Source organism: Sphaerodactylus townsendi, linkage group LG05 (genome assembly GCF_021028975.2).
Source record: "Sphaerodactylus townsendi isolate TG3544 linkage group LG05, MPM_Stown_v2.3, whole genome shotgun sequence".
Taxonomy (NCBI): Eukaryota; Metazoa; Chordata; class Lepidosauria; order Squamata; family Sphaerodactylidae; genus Sphaerodactylus; species Sphaerodactylus townsendi.
In genome coordinates, this window is record NC_059429.1 from 59,606,089 (window position 1) to 59,624,586 (window position 18,498).

An 18,498-nucleotide genomic window follows, 5' to 3' on the forward strand; every position below is an offset into this window, starting at 1 on the left:
AAAGATCTGCTTCATTAGCGTCAATCATTTATGGTGCCAGAAGCAAGCTAGCTAATACAGTAGTCATCAATAAATTCCCTTCCTCAAAATAATCTTGTTTTTCATACAGCTTTTTGGTTAAGACTACAGGGGCTGGTACGAAAGTGATAACACTTCTTAATTATAGATAAACTAATCAGAGAAAAACATATCTTCTATTACGGTAATAAGATACAAAATAGAACTTGCAATGGTGTGCTTCTCCATGGCTCCCCACATCTGGGCTAACTGGTGGTGCAGTACCCATGCCTACCATTGTTTGAAGGAGGACTGCTGGAGGCTCTCCAAGTAAACCTGGTTTCTGTAAGAAATGCAAAAGTATTCTTTATACAAATTCTTGTTAAACAGCTTTTCAGATGCAGATAACTTCTTTTAATACAGTGCTAGAGAACAAAGAACAGAAGGAAATATGAGCTGGATCTAGGGATCCCTCAGAGGAAGGTACTGATGGTCATGGATCTCCGCCACTTCCACTCTCTCCAGCAAACACTTTCAACTCTGGGAACACTGTTTTCCCTGTGCTGCAGGACCCATGTGATTATCCACAATACTTGTACAAATGGATCTCTGTATCTAACCCTATGATTAAATGCACAACAAGGAAGTACGGATAAAGAAGAAATTTCTACTTTTAATAATTGATCTCATATACTGAATAAAAAATTATTAGAACAGGAAAAGGTTTACTTGTTCAACTCACACTATTTGCTTGAACATTCTCAGCCTTTGCTAGCTGTTGTTGCACCAACTGTAGATGGGGGAGGTTCTGTAGCAGCAAACTAGATGCATTTCCAACTACAGGTCCCTATAAGTTGGAGGTGGGGTTGGGAAATAATATGGAAAACAAAAAAAATCAGTGTTATATGGAACTGGCAAAATACAATTATCTTGGAAATAAATATACAGAAGATGAAGAATTATTTTGATAGAGCTGAGGATGTATTCTGGCAACCTCGATATGCAGTGCTCTTTGCATCATGAAGGTATTTGAAAAATATTTATAGGAAGACAAAATCAGCCCTCATTTGTTACATTTCTATGAATGAAGAACATACCCTTAAGGTAGTAATCCTGTTCAACTGCTATATAAAAAAAACAAGAATATAATGAAGGCAGTTTATTGATAAGAGGCCAAACTAGAAAGTCCTCAATATCTTGACCACAAACCTTTTTTAAAAAAGAAAAATATTACATTCCTAGAATAAGAAAGACTCAAAGTGCAATCCTAAGGAGTGTTAGACTGGAAAAACACTACATAGGATTGCACTGTCAATGTACTGTGCATCCTTAGCAACCAAAACAAATAATGTTTTTCCCACTGAAAAAAATGAAAAATATTTTCCTCGCTGTTTTCTTCACCACTACCACATTTAATTAGTTATTTTGTATTCCAAATTTATTAATTTAATGCATTTTAAAACATGTATAATCATAGAAGAATCCTTAATAGGTATAGACAGGGGAAAGGGACATCTGTGTTCACAACCAGAAACAACTTATGTTATTTTTATTTTCATGGTAATGCACATTTCTCCTATTACATGGCAAAGTCATTTGGTTCTATAACTAAAGTGGCTATTATAAGTGTCCCACACTGGTTGTGGTTCAGGACTGCCTGTGTAACCCCCATGCCCAGAATGGGTTGGCCCAGAATGGGTTGACCCAGTAAGGGGTGGAGACTCAGAGCAGCAGAAAGGCTGAAAGAGCTCTTTGCAGAAGACAAGGGTACCAGACTCGGACCTTGATTTCTATAAGCCCTTAACACCTTGTTAAGGTAATTGCAATATTGTTGGGAACTACTGGGAAGGTAGTTGTTTTTGCTATGTTGTAAATGTTGGAGTTTATTGTTTCAGGGTTTCTTTTGTGGTTGTAATGGGTGAGAGTTCTCCTGGAGACCTTCATCATGTTGCAACCTGTTCATCAAGCCCTTGGAGTCTTCAGGAGCCAGCCAACTTGCAAAGAAGAATTTGGACTTGGCAATATCAGTAGACTGTAAATAGAAGGACTTGAAATGCAACCTGAACAGGACCTTGAATTGTAACGTTAAATGTTGATGTTTTAAAAGTGTTAATTGTAAAGAAAAGTAAACCATTTTGTTGTTTAAAAATTGTTGTTGCAACTCATTCCAAGTACTGCCCCACAGAACCCACAAGCTGAGGTTACACCTGCACCTGCTGACCACCTCCCCCACCCACCAGCAACCCTTCTTGTTGCCAGGATTCACCAGGGCCAGAGAAAGGACCACAGCAGGAATGCCCCTCCCCCTGGGAACAGAGGGCCAGGAATGGCACTCACTTGGGCGGACAGAAGGCAGGCAGAGCTGGGGCCTGGAGGAAGGGTGGCGGTTGAGAGACCTTGGACCGGGGTGACTATGTGCTGTCAATATAAGAAGAGCTGTTGGATGCAATTATGGGGACAGAGTCTGGGCAGCTCCAGCTGGCCTGCAGCTAGGCCTTGGCATTTGGAGGAGATGCCGAGTCAGGGTACAAGGGGTATGGTGTGGGAGACAGGCCTAGTGCAGAAATTACCAGACAGGAGGACAACTCGAGCCCTAGAGGAAGGGCTAGATAATAGCACAGAGCCTGGGGTGGTCAGAGAAGGGGTGGGTGGTGTAGCAACCTCCTTATAAGTGGCAGGGAGGGGCCCGGCAAGGGAAGAATCGGGCAGTGGAGACTCTCATATGCTCTGAGGAATCTCCCTGTTGGGGGAAGCGAGGGCTGGGCACAGCCTCCTCGCTTATCTGTTCTGAGGCCAGCCTCTCCCCATGTGAACTAGAACCCCAGGAGCTCCAAGGGGATCACGGGGAAGAGTTGCCACCAACAGAGAGTGTGTCACAGTAAACCTTATAATTCAAATCTGTTTATTTTCCTTTGAAGTGAAATTCAATGGGTTTCACATGTTTTTAGATAATATAGGTCAGTCATTTCTACAATGTCTTTCAGAAGAAGACTGGGAAGTTAAGATTGCCTTGGAACAAGCTAACCTGAGCACCTTGCAGTATACAAGTCAGCACTCTGGCAACACCATGGCCACTGGATTACTTATTACCCCCTCCTGTAAACTGGTAGAAGAACTTGCAAGCTGACACTGATTATCATTCCTGCTGAGGAATGTAAGCTCCAGAGGCAGTTTTGCTGGAGCTTGAACCACTTTGTTTTTGGCTTCCAGTAGCCCTCCAGGGTAGCAGTCCACCAGGAAATGTCCCTGCCAGTTAAATGACCTGTCTGTTCTTGGCTTCTGTTGTTTTAAAAGCAAATCTAGCACACTGTTAAATATTAGTCTCACAGCTCTGGTATAAACCCAAAACATAGCATGATACCAGAACTTCAGTTTGGCACTTAGCCAACATTGGTATGGATCACAGAGAGGTTAAGGTTCCTTATGCCTTTTAAATTTTGTGTAAGGGAAAATAATAAGTTATCCAACATGTTTACTGCATATGTTCGACATACAGCCTTGAAATAAAAGAACCAGAAATTTTGTGTGATACAAATTTGAGAATGAGAATTTAACAGTGACTAATTGAAATAACTTTTTCACCGTACATTTTTAAATTGCTCATTAAAATCTCCTGATTTTTCACCTCATTGCCTTTGAATTGCTTTTAATACATGTTTAATTGACAGCTACAACAGATAGTTGAAAAATAATTGAAAGTGAGTGGAACTACCATTCTTCTTGTAAACATATATCTCCAATTGCTGCCAGCTTCTTCAGCCAATTGTGGAAAAGTGCTACATTCCAAGGAAGTTGCAGCAATTAGGTTTTCTGATTCTAAAATTTAACAGTAAATGACTGAACAAAGCTACCACATGTATGGAAGCAGAAGTACCACCTTGTTTGGTTTGGGCATACCTAAGCCAAGTCAAACCTCATCAATCAGACAATTGCTATGGACAACATGCCTTCCCTTGCTTTGGGATTCTTTTTAAAGCATCCCTGCCACCTTCCAAGGACGTACACAGCTGCCAAGACCAGAGAGAGAACACTACTATCAACATGTATTAGTAGCATTGTTGCTTCTATAAATGCAAGCAAATGTAAGCACAGGTTTCCAGTAATAATTTAAAGGAAAAAGAATGTTTTGTGTCATACACCAGAAATATATACAGTAAAATTAAATTTTGAAGAACATATAAACATTGTCAACATTTCCCCCAAAAAATCTAAAAATGTGACTGGCAATCCAACTAATGCTATTGCATATCTTCTTATTAATTCTTTTACATCTTATGGGGGAAATGCATAAACTTTATCATATTTTTAGTAACATGAAATAAGATTTGCAACCCTTCCTCTTTAAAATGGGGGGGGGAGCATGATTTGGAAGAAGTACAGGACCACACCAATGTGTTTGGCCATCCCGCCGGCGAAAGTGGCACCTAAGCCAGAAGAGAGGGAAAACAGGTTGGTGGCTGGGTGCCGTGGAGCTGTGTGGTGCCCGACTCAGAAAAGGCTGCCTGCTTCAGAGCCATGCCAGCCTAAAGTTGGATGCTGGCATGACTGGGGGTATTCCAGGGGGCAGAGCAGACTTTAGATACCTTCCACTGGGTTTTGGTTATGGGGGCGTTCTGCAGCAGCTGGGGGTTTTCTTATTTTCGCTGCCTACCCATGCTGCCTGGATCTCTTCTGGATTGGGCTGTCAATAGTTGATGTTTATAGCAAGGTGAATAGAATTTAATGGGGTAATTTGCATTTGTTTTCTCTTTATACTTTGTAATAATATATATTATAAATTAATACCCAAGATTTGATACCTCAGTAGTGCACTTCAAGCCTCAAGAATAAGAAATAATTCTTTGAGCAGGTTCCTCAGTCTGTATACAGACATTATGAACAAACTCTGTTTTGCGGGACAAGAAACAAACTATGCCAGTGGGGAGGGGTACAGAAGCATGAGAATAAACAGACTTGTGCTAGTCACAATTCGTTTGTTAGGAACTTGAACATCATAACAATGTTATGTTATACTACAGACTTACTAAACCAGAAAGTCTTCTGTCTCATCTTCATTACATATAATAATTGAAATAAAAATGTTTCCCCTCTCCTTAAAGTTGATTTTCATTCTGGAAAGTAAACATTTTATTGCATTTCACAACAATGTAACTTTCAATTTGTACCTCAAAACTGAGCTACAAATGGAATGATAATTCAGTCTTATTAAGTTCAAGAAGCCACTTCATGTAATATAAGGGGGTGTTGCTTTTGTTTCAGACAAAATCTCAGACATTTTGACACAAAATGCTTCACAAATATTTTATATCAGCTGATAAACATACCTGATGGACTTTATTCAAATGCAAAAAGGCTGGGCTGAGAGATGGGCTTACAAGGTGTGGCAAATGCATTGGAGCTCCAAGAACTGCTTTAGAAAATATAATAGGATACCATAAATTGACATGATTATGACCTGTTTACACATAAAAACATAACTGACTGCAGAAATAAAATTTTCTTCAAATTTATCTGCCTCACTAGACATGTAAATATCTAAGAACAATCATAAAACGTAACTGTGGATTACTGTTCGTAAAGGCTCTACTTTCGAATTGCTAACATATAGGCATAAATTACAATTCTTCACAGATGCAGTCTCTCCAGGACCACCACAATTTTTATCACAATTCAAAATGCTTGAGAACTACTAGAGAGATAAATGAATTAGCACAAATAATCTTTGCCATGCAATCCTGTTCCAAAGAATAAGCACATTTGGTATGATTACTATTTTTAAGTACAGTGGAACCTCGGTTTTCATTGCCTTTGGTTTTCATAGGTTTTGGTTTCATCGATTTTTTCAGTGAAAAATTTGTCTTGGTTTTCACTGATTTGCCTCGGTTTTCATCGATTTGCAGTAAGGCGCAGGGGTTTGTGGAGAAAAATCACCCAGACAAAGCTGTTGCAGGCCGTGTCTGCAAATTGTTTAATGACAATGTCTTGCCCCATTTCAGACAAATCTTAAAGAGGCGACAGAAACAGACCTCTTTGGACAGTTTTCTGGTGCGACATTGGTCCACTGGCTCTGAAGCTAGTGTTATTGTTTGTTACTGTTTTCAGCATTAAACACTGTTTATTCACCAAAAAAATGTGTTTTTAGTATGTTTTTTGGAGTGCCCAGAACGGATTAATTGGATTTACATTGATTCCTATGGAAAAGTTTGGCTCGGTTTTCATCGGTTTCTGTTTTCATCGATTTTTTTCGGACGAATTACCAATGAAAACCGAGGTTCCACTGTATTTGAGGGGAGGGCACTGTTACAGTTGGTAGTCATAGAAAAGGTTCGTAATAATGGGTTCAAATTATGGGTGGAAAAATATAGGTGGATTATTAGGAAACACTTTTTAAACAATAAGGGCAGTTCAGTGGTGGGATCAGGTGCCCAAGGATGTTGTGAGTTCTCTCTTTGGAGCTGTTTAAGCAGAGATTGGACAATTATTTGTCAGGTGAATAGGGGTACTCATGATGCAGGGGTATGGACTGAAGGATCTTTAGACCCCTACTACTAATTTTATGATTCTATGCAGGGATGTAGGTATAGATTTTTAGGGGCGGTTCGCCCTAGGGGCGTGGTCATGCCTCCCCAAGCCCTGCCCCTGGCCTCAGTGCTTATAAAAGCAGCTCTTCGAGGCTGGGGATGGCAGACTCCCCTGCCCCGCCCTCCCCCCCATAATTCACCTATATATGGAAAATGGAGCCTGGTGCAAATTCTGAGTTTTGCCCCCCCATGGACGGCCGCTGTTTCAGGTTTGGGGTTTTTAACTTAACCCTGGCCCTTGCCTGAAACCTAAGCCTAACTTTTTATTTTTATTTAATTTATTCAGTTATAAATTGTTACCAAAATTGTAACAAAAACCCGAAACCTAAAACTGACCATACCCCTATTCTCGGACGGCATCCAAGAACTCAATGTAACACAAAGGAAAGCCTGAGCCCCTGCCCTTGCCTTAACCCTAACCCTAACTTATTATTTTTATTTAATTCATTCAGTCATAAATTGTTCCCAAAATTGTTATAAAACCCCGAAACCTTTGACAGATCATAGCCCTATTCTCAGACTGTGCCCTAGAACTCCTCATAACAGTAAGGCAAGGCTGAGCCCCTGCCCTTGCCTTAACCCTAACCCTAATTTATTATTTTTATTTAATTTATTCAGTCATAAATTGTTCCCAGAATTGTAACAAAACCCCGAAATCTAAAACTGACCATAGCCTTATTCTTGGACTGCGCCCTAGAACTCCACGTAACACTAAGGCAAGTTGTTATGAACTGTTTTTGTATAGTTCAGGGCTACCCTTGAAGGCTTGACAATAAGGAGAGAGGGCTCAGCAAAGAACAGCAAAGCTGCAAGTCCATCAACAGTTCCATAGGACACAGCTAGAGAGAACTGTAAAGGACTGAGACCCTGCTCGTCTGTTTTGCATAGCAGGCCAGCACTATTATATGTTGATTATTGTTTCTATATTGGTTTGCCATATTTCCTTGTTATACTGCACACTATTGTTTATGAAACAGAAAACAGATTTAAAGTTTCTTTTGTTGCAAGTCTGGTGAATGTTAAGGGTCACAAGGTGGAATCACACTGTCAAAGACTTGAACTCCTTTTCCATTTTTGAAAATATCCCTCTTAAAATCTGAGTTGGGTTAATTTTTGGACATACAGATGATGATAAGGAATCCAGTTTTGAAGGATTTTAACTCTTTTGTTTTCCCTTGGTTGCTGATTGAGCTACGGTTTTTGTACTTTTAAAGTTATTGTTGAGCTAGTTTACTGTTTTTCTTTGAAATAAATATTCAAAAACATTTAATCTACTGATGCCTCAATTAATGTAATTTTATTGGTATCTATTTTTATTTTTGAAATTTACCAGTAGCTGCTGCATTTTCCACCCTAGGCTTACACTCGAGTCAATACGTTTTCACAGTTTTTTGTGGTAAAATTAGGTGCCTTGGCTTATATTCGGGTTGGCTTATATTCGAGTATATACGGTATGTTTGTTCTGATCTCTTGCAGTTTTTAATATAAAGTTACTGTACTACTAAATCATTAAAGTGAAGAGTCAACTTCAGTCCATTTTTTAAAAAAGCTTACCAGGTTTGTGAGCACATCCACGTAGCTGGGGCTGTAGTATCATTTGTAACATTGCTGGGGTATTGAAGCTTTTCATAATCTGCGCTGCATTTGGCTCTGGGAGCAATCCCTTTCTGTTATTCCTCATCTTAAACAAAGAAGGCACATAAACATGAGACCCAACATAAACAAAATGGACTGTTTAGTAAAACAACATTGCTTCCCTTACTTAAATCAAACTAATCATTTGGCCAACGGCTTGGAACAGTATCACACTAATAAAGTTAAAAACAATCCTAATAACCAGATTTCAGATTCAGACTCATTTATTTATTCACATTATTATATTTTGATAGTTTTGGGGAAAAACTTTGGAACAGATGAGGTGGCCTTGTGATCAGTACTGGGAGCACAAGTGGGTATTCAGTCTCTTTCTAATAGGTACATTTTCCCTCCCTTGAAGGAGCAGCAACATCCATGATTCTCTTATAACTGAATATTGCTTACCTGTAACTGTGGGGCCTCAAGTTGCTCTCAATGCAGTCATACACAAGACAGAGTACACACAAGCCATCCTGGAAACTGCTAGACTAGGGGCCCCAACCTTTTTGAGTCTGTGGGTACTTTTGGAATTCTAAAAAGCAAACAAAAATCATACCTTGGCTACACTTCTATACAATGAACTAGCGGTAGTGCAAAAAGTGACAGTGAAGTTAATGTCTACAAAAACATATAATGACATTAGCCACAAAACTCATGCAAATAAGCAAAATATGTGAAAACAATGCTCTATTGCAAACACAGTTCAATATGCCCATAATTCAAATGAGCTCCCTGATTTCGTGGAATACTTTTATATTCACTTCCTCATTATGTTCACTGGAGTCTTGCCTGCATTTCTGCACGTTCACCTCTTACTGATTTTGGTATTCGTAATCTACTGAAGATATTTATTCAACCATAGTGTTATAGAAAGGTATACAAGACTACTTAGCTGCATTACAGTACATCAGTGGCATAGTGGTTAAGAGCAGGTGTATTCTAATCTGGAGGAAATGGGTTTGATTCCACGCTCTGCTGCTTGAGCTGTGGAGGCTTCTCTGGGGAATTCAGATTAGCCAGCTGGTTGACCTTGAGCTAGTCACAGTTCTTCAGAGCTCTCTCAGACCTACCTACCTCACGGAGTGTTTGTTGTGAGGGGGGAAGGGAAAGGAGTATGTAAGCCCCTTTGAGTCTCCTTACAGGAGAGAAAGGTGGGATATTAATCCAATTCTTCTTCTTTTTCTTCTTCTTTATGAATGATAATGAATACGAAACAAGTATTGCTCATGGCACAAGGGTTTTTCTATAGAATAGACATTCCTATATTTATTTTTTAAGCATTTTGTATATTATAGAATTTGTATATGCTTTAAAACTACTACAATTAATAACATTATACAATGGATGGCTTATCCTCGGAAATCTGCCAGTATTAATTGTTGCTGTGTATTTTAGCTTATATGTTGATCAACGGGATGGTGAATCTGTAGAAACGAGTACAAGTCTCCAGTGAACATACTGAGCAAGTAGATATAAAAATACTCTATGAAATGGGCAGAAATCAGGAGAATCATCTGAATTATGTGCATATTGAACTGTGTTTGCAACAGAGCATTGTTTCCACGTATGCTGCTTACTCGCATACATTTTGTGGCTAATGTCATTGTTTATATGCCTTTGTAGACATTGAATTCACAGTCACTTATTGCACAACTTACTAGTTTATTGTATAGAGCTGTAGCCAAGGTATAGTTTTTGCTTGCTTTTTTGTTCTGTGTTTGTTGTTGTGGAACTATGCCTGCTGTATTTTTCTTGTTTACTTTTGGAATTCTGACATAAGCACGGATGCCAGCCTTAAGGTGGAACCTGGGAATCCCCGGAATTACAACTCATCTCCAGGCTATAGAGATCAGTTCCTCTGGAGGATAATGGATGCTTTGGAGGGTAGACTATGTGTTTTTAGATACGAATGTATATTTTCTATTGAGATTTTCATGTATAGTATTTTATTGTTAAGAATATAACACAGTGCAATAATATATATATTTAATATATATTAATGGATAGTCATTAGACTACTCAACCTTTTTCGACCCAGGTTCAATCTCCAAATCTCCAGGAGTTTTCCAACCATGATCTAGCCACCCCACCCCACCCCCATCATCTGCCAGCAGGAACAGGACAACTCTAAACCAAGATGGTGGGAGCAGCTACAAAATGGCTGCTACAAGAGGTGGGACTAGCACAAAATGGCTGTCATAGCTTACATTCAGTTGCAAATCCATGCCTTTGGTAGGAGCTGCTGCAAAAGCAACATTTTAAAAAATCTGCATAGCCAATCAAATTTATAATGGCCAATCAGAAACCCATCTGGCCCTGCTCACGTTCAAAAAACTCTTGGCGGATAGCAGGAAAAGTGTCTACAGGTACCATGACATTCACAAGCACCACACTGGAGACCCTAATTCTAGAGTTTGACAAAGAACCCTTCCCTCCAAACATGAGGGTTTTGATTACTGTACATGTGCTTTGTTAAAAACAGGGATAAGAGATTGTACAGGTAGCCCCTCCAAGAATATTTTCAAGCAAGCAATTGTACTTACTTAATTGTGGCCTGAGAAGAGTTCTGCACAGAGAGGCTAATGAGTTCTCCTAATTAAATATGTTTCCTTTTATAAAGATAGTTTCAGAGGGTAGCCATGTTGGTCTGTAATAGAGCAGTTGGGATTGAGTCCAGTATCCCCTCTGAAATCAACAAGATTTTCAAGGTATAAGTTTCCAAGAGTCAAAGCTTTGTCTGATGCAAAGGAAACTTTGACTCTTGAAAGCTTGTACCCAGAAAATCCTGTTGGATTCTAAGGTGCTACTATACTCAAATGCAGCTGCAAATAAATATGTTGCCAGAGCTAATTAAGTATAGTCTCCAATGGTATTTTACAACTTGTAAAACTCATCAAAGAAAATAAAATAAAGCCTTTTAAAGTCCTTAGCATCATCCTGAATTTAGAGGATCTATGAACCACAATTATTCCAAGGAATGGCACTCTCTTTCCACTCCCCATCCCCCCCCCCCATTGCTCCTGATGTTGGGTACAGAATTAGTTGCATTTATGGGTGCTGCAGTTTGAAAGAAACTGAAGCCAGCAGAAAGCTTTCTTACCATGCGTTGTGCTGCTATAAGTGTGGCAAGAGTGCCTCGGCCTGGAGCTCCTGGAGCACAATAAGATACACGCACTCTCTTCCCTTTGATAGTCAGGCCATCTGCACCTTGCTGTATTTCCTCTGCCTGCTCTGCTGTTTCATACTCAATAACTGCAAAGCCATCAACAGAGCTATCTTCATCCTGAGCAAGCTAAAAGAACATTTTATAACACAATTCATAAGATACTTTTTTCTATAATGTTTTCAAACTTCAGCACATTCTTTCATACCTATAAGCCATTAATTGCCCAAACAAAATCTTTAGAATTTCTAAATCCATATTAACTTTATGGATCATTTCTTCAATGCTAACTTTAGTATGCAGATATTTTACAGATGACCCCCCCCCCCCCCCGCATCTGCACCTTACTTGAATTACCACTGCTCTTCCATCTAATCTTGTGATGAACCTGAGCTATGAAATAAATATGACAGTTATTTTATGGAACTTCACTGCAGAATTAAACTGGAAATTCATTTTCAAGCAGGGACACCTTTTCCTTATTTCATGTAATAAAAGGATATTGATTATTTTTCCATAGACAATTTTATTAACCTTTTTTAATCACATGAAAAACAGTAGTTCAAACAGTTGTGAAATGTAGTGAATTCCTGGCTGATGATTTAGTTTTTGCACCTCAGTTACTGGCTGCGATTCAAAGAACCTATTTTTTTTGCACTTGCACAGGGTGCTGCAGATTCTCAGTCTTCTCTGAAACTTAACACAACTTGCTTTTAAAACACCCTACTTGTAAAAATATTTGCCATTTCACCTGGCTCCATGCTGATTTGTTATGCAGGCTCTTCTGTGGCAATGGCCATGAGATTTCACTTACTACAGTAGCCTTCACTTTCATGTCTACTCCTTAAAGATGCAGGATCTCACTCCCCTGTTTGTTCCCTGCTCCTACTGCCCACTGCCACTCTGAGTGGTAAAAACTATGATAAAACCGTAGAGGTTCTGACAATTCCTAGAGCTATCTTGGGTCACTTTGGGATTTTTTTTTAGTGGAAGTGATATGGCATTGCAGCTGGCACATGCTTCCCTCCCCCCACCCCCATATCCCTACCCAGAGCCCTCCCACTGAATGCCAGGCATTACCTGAAAATTCTGTAAGGAACATATGGGTAATGTCAGTTTGATGTCAGAGATTAATCAGCTGAGGAAGTGTAGGAATTACCTGTTCGATGCTGGTAATCCACTCAGTGCTTATAGAATTAACAATAAAGGGAATCAAATCAATGGGACTGGCTATATTTACACACATTTTTATGCTTTTGACTTTCTCATACAATATCCATAAACCATTTCCAAAGCCCTAGAGAGATTCTGTATGAGTTCATTCTGCTCATTCTATGAAATCACTCTGGAACACAGGAAAGCATGTATGACATAATGGGCATCACTGAAACCTGGTGGATAAGTATCATGATTGGAATGTAATAATTGAGGGGCATAATCTATTTCAGACAAACAGACCAAATAGGAAAGGAGGAACAGTAGCATTATATGTCAGGGATGATTACACCTTAAATCCGGAAGACGGGTTGAAAGCATCTGGATAAAAATTAAGGAGAAGATAAACAACAGATCTTACTCTTGCTTTGTACATTACAAATGTCTGGTAACGTACTAGAGCCTCTTTTATATGCCTAATAAAGGTTGTTGTTATATGATTTGGATGATGAAACAAAGGGCATGCTAATCAAATTTGCAGGTGTCACCCAATAAGGAGGAATAGCTAATGTCCCAAAGGACAGGGTCAGAATTCAAAATAACCTTGACACATTAGAGAGCTAGGCTAAAACTAACAAAATGAAGGAGAAATGTAAGGTACTACGCTTAGGCAGACAAAATGAAATGCACAGATATAAGATGGGCAACACCTGACAACAACAGTACATGGGGAAGGGATTTGGGAGTCTTAGTAGACCACAAGCTGGACATGAGAACAGTGTGATGGAGAAATGAAATTTAACATATACTTAAATAAGAATATTTGAACAGGTCAAAAGTAAGAAAGTGAATCTGATTCTGGGCTGCATCAATTGTCCAGTGTCTTCAAGGGAAGTAACAGAACCACTCTTTTTCGTATTGATCAGACTTCACCTGGAATACTGTTTCCAGTTCTGGGCACCATAATTCAAGGAGGATGTCCAGAGAAGGGTGACCAAAATGGTAAAAGGTCTAGCATCCATGCTCTATAAGAAGAGACTTAGAGAGCTGGGTATGTTTAGTCTGGAGAAGAAAATATTAAGGGTGACATGATAGCCATGAAAGGTTAAAATGTTGAAGATGGAACAAGTTTGCCACTCCAGAGACTAGAACAAGGAGTAATGGATTCAAACTATGAGAAAGAGATTCCACTTAAGATTCTACCTTCTTTGGAGGTTTTTAAACAGAGGCTGGTGGCCCTCTGTCAGGAGTGCTTTGATTGTGTGTTTCTGCATGGCAGTGGGTTGGACTGAATGACCCTTGTGGTCTCTTCAAACTCTATAATTCTATTATTCTAAAAGCATAAGAATATCCATCTGTGCAAATCTGACCACACTGGATCAAAAACTCCCAGCAAAAAAGTTTGATAAGAAGACCATTCTTATCAGTAAGTACCTAAAAATGGAGAAATGCAAGTAAAAATGGAGAAATGAAACCTAACATATACTTAAACAAGAATATTTGAGCAGGTCAAAAGTAATGTAGCTTTTTTCCCTCAAGGCAACTTTGTATAAACAATTTTGGAATAAATGTTTAGAAAAACAACATCTGTGTATAAACATAGTCCATGACTGAAAGAACTAAGGACAGTGTATTTCCAACACCGGGAGAGAGGCAAGTCAGAGGTTTAAAGAAAGGTATCATACGCAAGGAAAAACTGAAGGGCAGTGCAATACTGGGGGGAGGGTAGATGTGCAATGGCCAGGCACAATACAGCCCTGTCACCTCCAAAGAGGTTTGCAGTGCTGCACCCAGCAAGAAAACCACAAATATTTCCCTGAGGCAGTGAAAATCCCCTATGTAGCATAAAGGGCTGAGCCACCCATTTTGATGGTGTAAGTCAATGCCAGCAAACAGGAGAGCTCCTGGGCTGTAAGGGTAGCTTTAAGGCTGTAAGTCAGCTCTGTCCCTGGGTAAGTCCCATCTGAGCTGTAAAGGGCTACTCTGCTGGAAGAGAGTTGGCACTTTGGCAATGTTCAAATCCATTCATCGGGTAGTCATGTGACTCCCCAGCGCCAGCTTAAGTAAGCTGCTGCTGGTGTGGACACAATTTACCTCTCACAGAATGGCATTTACTCAATACTGCATCCACACCCCTTTTATGCTCCACCTCAGGACTGCAGCATAATAGTCTTAAATACATCTCTCAACACAAACATTGAACAACATCTTTTCCACTTCGCCTAACATGGAATTTTGTGTCAAAAGCTGTAGGACAAACACGTTTTACAGTGCAATCCTATGTTGCTTTCTGTGGGCTTAGGTTGAATTCAGAGGTGCATGGAGGGAAAATGGTGCCTGGAGGCAAGCCTTCTCCGGGCGCCCTCCCCCTGCACCTGGGGGGTGGGGTTCAGGGGCAGGGCCTGAGCCCTGCCTTCCCTCCCCCGTCCCCGGCTTCTGCCCCCCCCGAGAGCCTGGAAGCAGCAGAAGTATGTCAGCCACTGGAGATGTGCTTTTAAAAGCACAGAGGCTGGGGGTGGGGTCTCACCCTGAGCCCCTCCCTCCCAGGGGCAGGCTCACCCCTCCTTCCCCAGCTTCTGCCCTCCTCAGGGTCTGGGGAGAGCAGAAGTCACTGCCAGTCTCCGGAGACATGCTTTTAAAAGCACAGAGGCTGGGGGTGGGGCTTGGGGCGGGGCCATGCCCCAAGCCTCACCCCAGCCTCCGTGCTTTTAAAAGCACGTCTAGAAGACTGGCAGAGGCTTCTAACTCTTCCAAGGTCCTAAGGAAAGGAACAGAAGATTATCCCTTGTCCCTGGGCAGATATGCCACTGGTTGAAGCAACTTTGCACGGGATTGTACTGTTATATTATCATGCTGTTTCAAATAGCTTGAACATTCAGGTCACTAATTCACACTTCATGACATGAACAGTCCCCTGTAAGAAAATAGTTTAGTGTGGCAATGTGATGTGATTGTCTTTAGTTCAGATGTGATAGGTACCCTCCAGCAGAAATGGGAGGAGGCATGAAGATATGAAACCATCTTATATTAAGCCAGATCACTGTTCTATCTAGCCAAGTATCACCTACTTCAACTAGCAATGATTTTCTATGTTCTCCAGCAGATTTTCTCAGACGGGGTACTGAAAATTCTTTTTAATGAAGATTCATAGGATTCATCCTGGGATCTTCTATTCTGGCCCATTCTCAACATTGTAGCAAATTATAAGTAATCATCTATATATCATTTACCCTCTTCTAAAGCCAGATGGTGTATCTCCATATTTTTTTTCTAGAGCACAGTAGATATTTGTAAACTGAGATCATATTGAATTCTATATTACATTATGACACACAATAACTAGGTAAATCTACATATCAATGTATCTAACAAGTGAATACCCAAAAGGATTTTCTGGGGGAAATCTTCCCTGAAAGTCCCCTTTCCCTGATTCCTCCTTTCCTCCTCCCCTCCCAGACAATCTTCCTTTATCTGCCCCTTATCGTCAGCTTTACCTTATTCCCTCGCCCTGCCCCCTCTCCCTGGGAAAACTTTCATGAGTACCAGCCACAGAGCTGGGCCCAGTTTCACAGTGTCAGTCACCGGGCAGGGTACAGTAGTGAAATGGGGAAGCGACAAGGACTCAAACCAAGATTCAAACCTATGTTTCCGAGATTTAAGATTGCCAGAGTCACAGATCTAAGGCTGGAGATTTCTTACTATTACAACTGAACTCTGGGCAACAGAGATCAGCTCACCTGGAGAAAATGGCTGTTTTGGAAGGTGGACTATACACCTCATCTCCAAATTTCACCCCAAAATCTCCAAGTATTTCCCAACCTGGAGCTGGCAATCCTACCCAGATCTTAGTCCAAAATTGTAACCACTATACCACACTGGGTTTTGTGTGGTGGCTGCTGTTGAGCAGTAGCAAATAACTTGGTTTGAAGAATCATACAAGTCTCAAGGTAGTAAGTAGCCTGCTGGTTGCTGGACCTGTTACTACTACTACTGATAATGAAGCAATCATTAATGCAACTAAACCACTCATCTAAACATATTTAATTATATGTGGAAGACTCCATGAAATGTGTGCAATCAGTCCACCATATTTGCAGAGAAAGACTATGCTTCTACTGAAATGAAGTATATTTCTGCATACCTGGCAAAACACAGGTTTGTATTTCGATGAGAAAGTTTTCATGATATCTTCTGCATCAGCGTAATCCGTAGGGAGATCGTCCACACAAAGGCACCTTGAATGTACATGATCTGGAGATAACTGATTAACGTCCATCCACTGCGCAAAAAGGACATTTCCATCTAACTGTTTTCCTAGAAGATCCAATCTAGCCTTAGCAGCAGAATCCTTTTTCATGTATTCCACAAAACCATAGCCCTTGGAACAGCCAGTGAATTCACTATAAATCAAAAAGTGTCTCTCAATATTACCATAGGGTTGCAGCAGTTCTTCAAACTTTGGTAACGTATAAGAGGTGGGAATGTTTGTAATACAGAGGAGGGCATCCGTTGGCTGAAACTGCACTGATATTTCTTTTCCACGAAGAGATCGCTGATGAAACAACTGTATTGCATGCTGAGCTTGCTCCCCATTCAGGAGAGTCACAAAAGCTGAAAGAGCAAAATAAGCAGCATGTTTACCTTCTCTATCATAATTTACCTTTTAATAGCAGCATCAGTTGAGAGGAGTGCTGGTTAAAGAGGTTTTAAGGAGCAGGATGGCCAACTTTTGTGATGCCTCCAATTAGACTGAAATAATATCTACTACAAAATGTAATCTAGATGTATTATTTCTGCTTCTATTGGAAGAAAGCGAACATTTACATTTTACTACCATAATAACCTTCCTTTGTCAAAAATTGGCACTTGGAGGCTGGAGCTACTTGTGCTGCCTACTGCACTGTAATTTTAAAAACTATTGCTAGAGTAAACATTTGACAACTGTAAAGCTCAGTGTGATATAGAACAAAAAAACTTTTCCTAATGTGCAAAGCACATTTAAGAAAAAGAAGATTGCACAGTTAACTTAAGATTAACTGACAAACAGCTACAAATTTAACATGCCAGAAATGGTCACAACAAAAAGTTTTGGACCCTCACAATTAAAATAAAGATTCAAAACACAGGAAAGAGTCTTGCTTACAAAAACCTGTTCTGTCAGAAATGAGGCTCATGAAAAGAGTTTTTCAATGGACAAATCACTAAATGCCTTTCCTTAAGAAATAAGATTAGCACTATCATTTTAGTCTTCTGGAGAGTACAGAACTTTAGACAAGTCTGACTTATTATTTATAGCACTGTTTCTGCTTTTTTAATTTATTGGAATCCTTTGCTATCTTTATTAGCATTCTCTTTTCTTGCTTTAAAATAACATTTTAAAGGTTTATGATTTTATGTTTGATTGTCAGCTGCTTTGGGTACTCTAATTAGAATAGAAAGGTGACAAAAACTGTCTAATCAACATAAATGTGAAAGCAGTGTAGAATAATCTGTTCACTGGTTCCCATATCTATTTTCCCCCTCTGTATTTTCTCTTGCCGTGCAGTTTGGGGGAAGGGTGTCACTGCCTGGATACCATAATATTTTAAAACCATTGCTGGTATATCACATTTCAATATAATCTTTTCCTGAGACTCAGTTCAAGAAAGATCTGGTTGTAATATTATTATTTAAAACAGAAAACAACTTGTATTCCAGATTGCCATCTGTTTCTACTGAACACCAAAGATCAAGCAGAAGTGCTATTGAGTGGTAAGAGTCCACCATGGAGAAATGGGAATGTTAGCATTTCCCTTGAAGCTTGAATAACCAGAGGTTACACTATGTCAAAGTCCAAGAGGTTTACTAAATAACTGATAAACATAACAGCCGTGGTTTTTAAAAAGTAGTTTAAAGTAAGCTACAGCAACTCAGGCACATACAGAAGAATGTAATCTCTTCTTACAACTGCTGCATTACACAAGATTT

General features: G+C 39.8%; 1 protein-coding gene across 3 annotated transcripts in view; it reads right to left on the minus strand.

The window, feature by feature from the left end:
• The window catches only part of RAVER2 (ribonucleoprotein, PTB binding 2), a 49,160-nt gene that overhangs the window by 11,227 nt on the left and 19,435 nt on the right, over positions 1-18,498 (minus strand). Inside the window, exons 3-8 of one of the 3 annotated variants that reach the window (XM_048498664.1) lie at positions 16,673-17,142; positions 11,314-11,505; positions 8,133-8,259; positions 5,322-5,404; positions 740-844; positions 229-340 (exon numbers count right to left, since the gene is read on the minus strand). In XM_048498664.1, the coding sequence (XP_048354621.1) occupies positions 229-340; positions 740-844; positions 5,322-5,404; positions 8,133-8,259; positions 11,314-11,505; positions 16,673-17,142 (1,089 nt within the window). Of the gene's footprint in view, positions 1-228; positions 341-739; positions 845-5,321; positions 5,408-8,132; positions 8,260-11,313; positions 11,506-16,672; positions 17,143-18,498 lie in introns of all 3 variants that reach the window. The other 2 variants (XM_048498663.1, XM_048498665.1) reach the window with 2 other exon arrangements.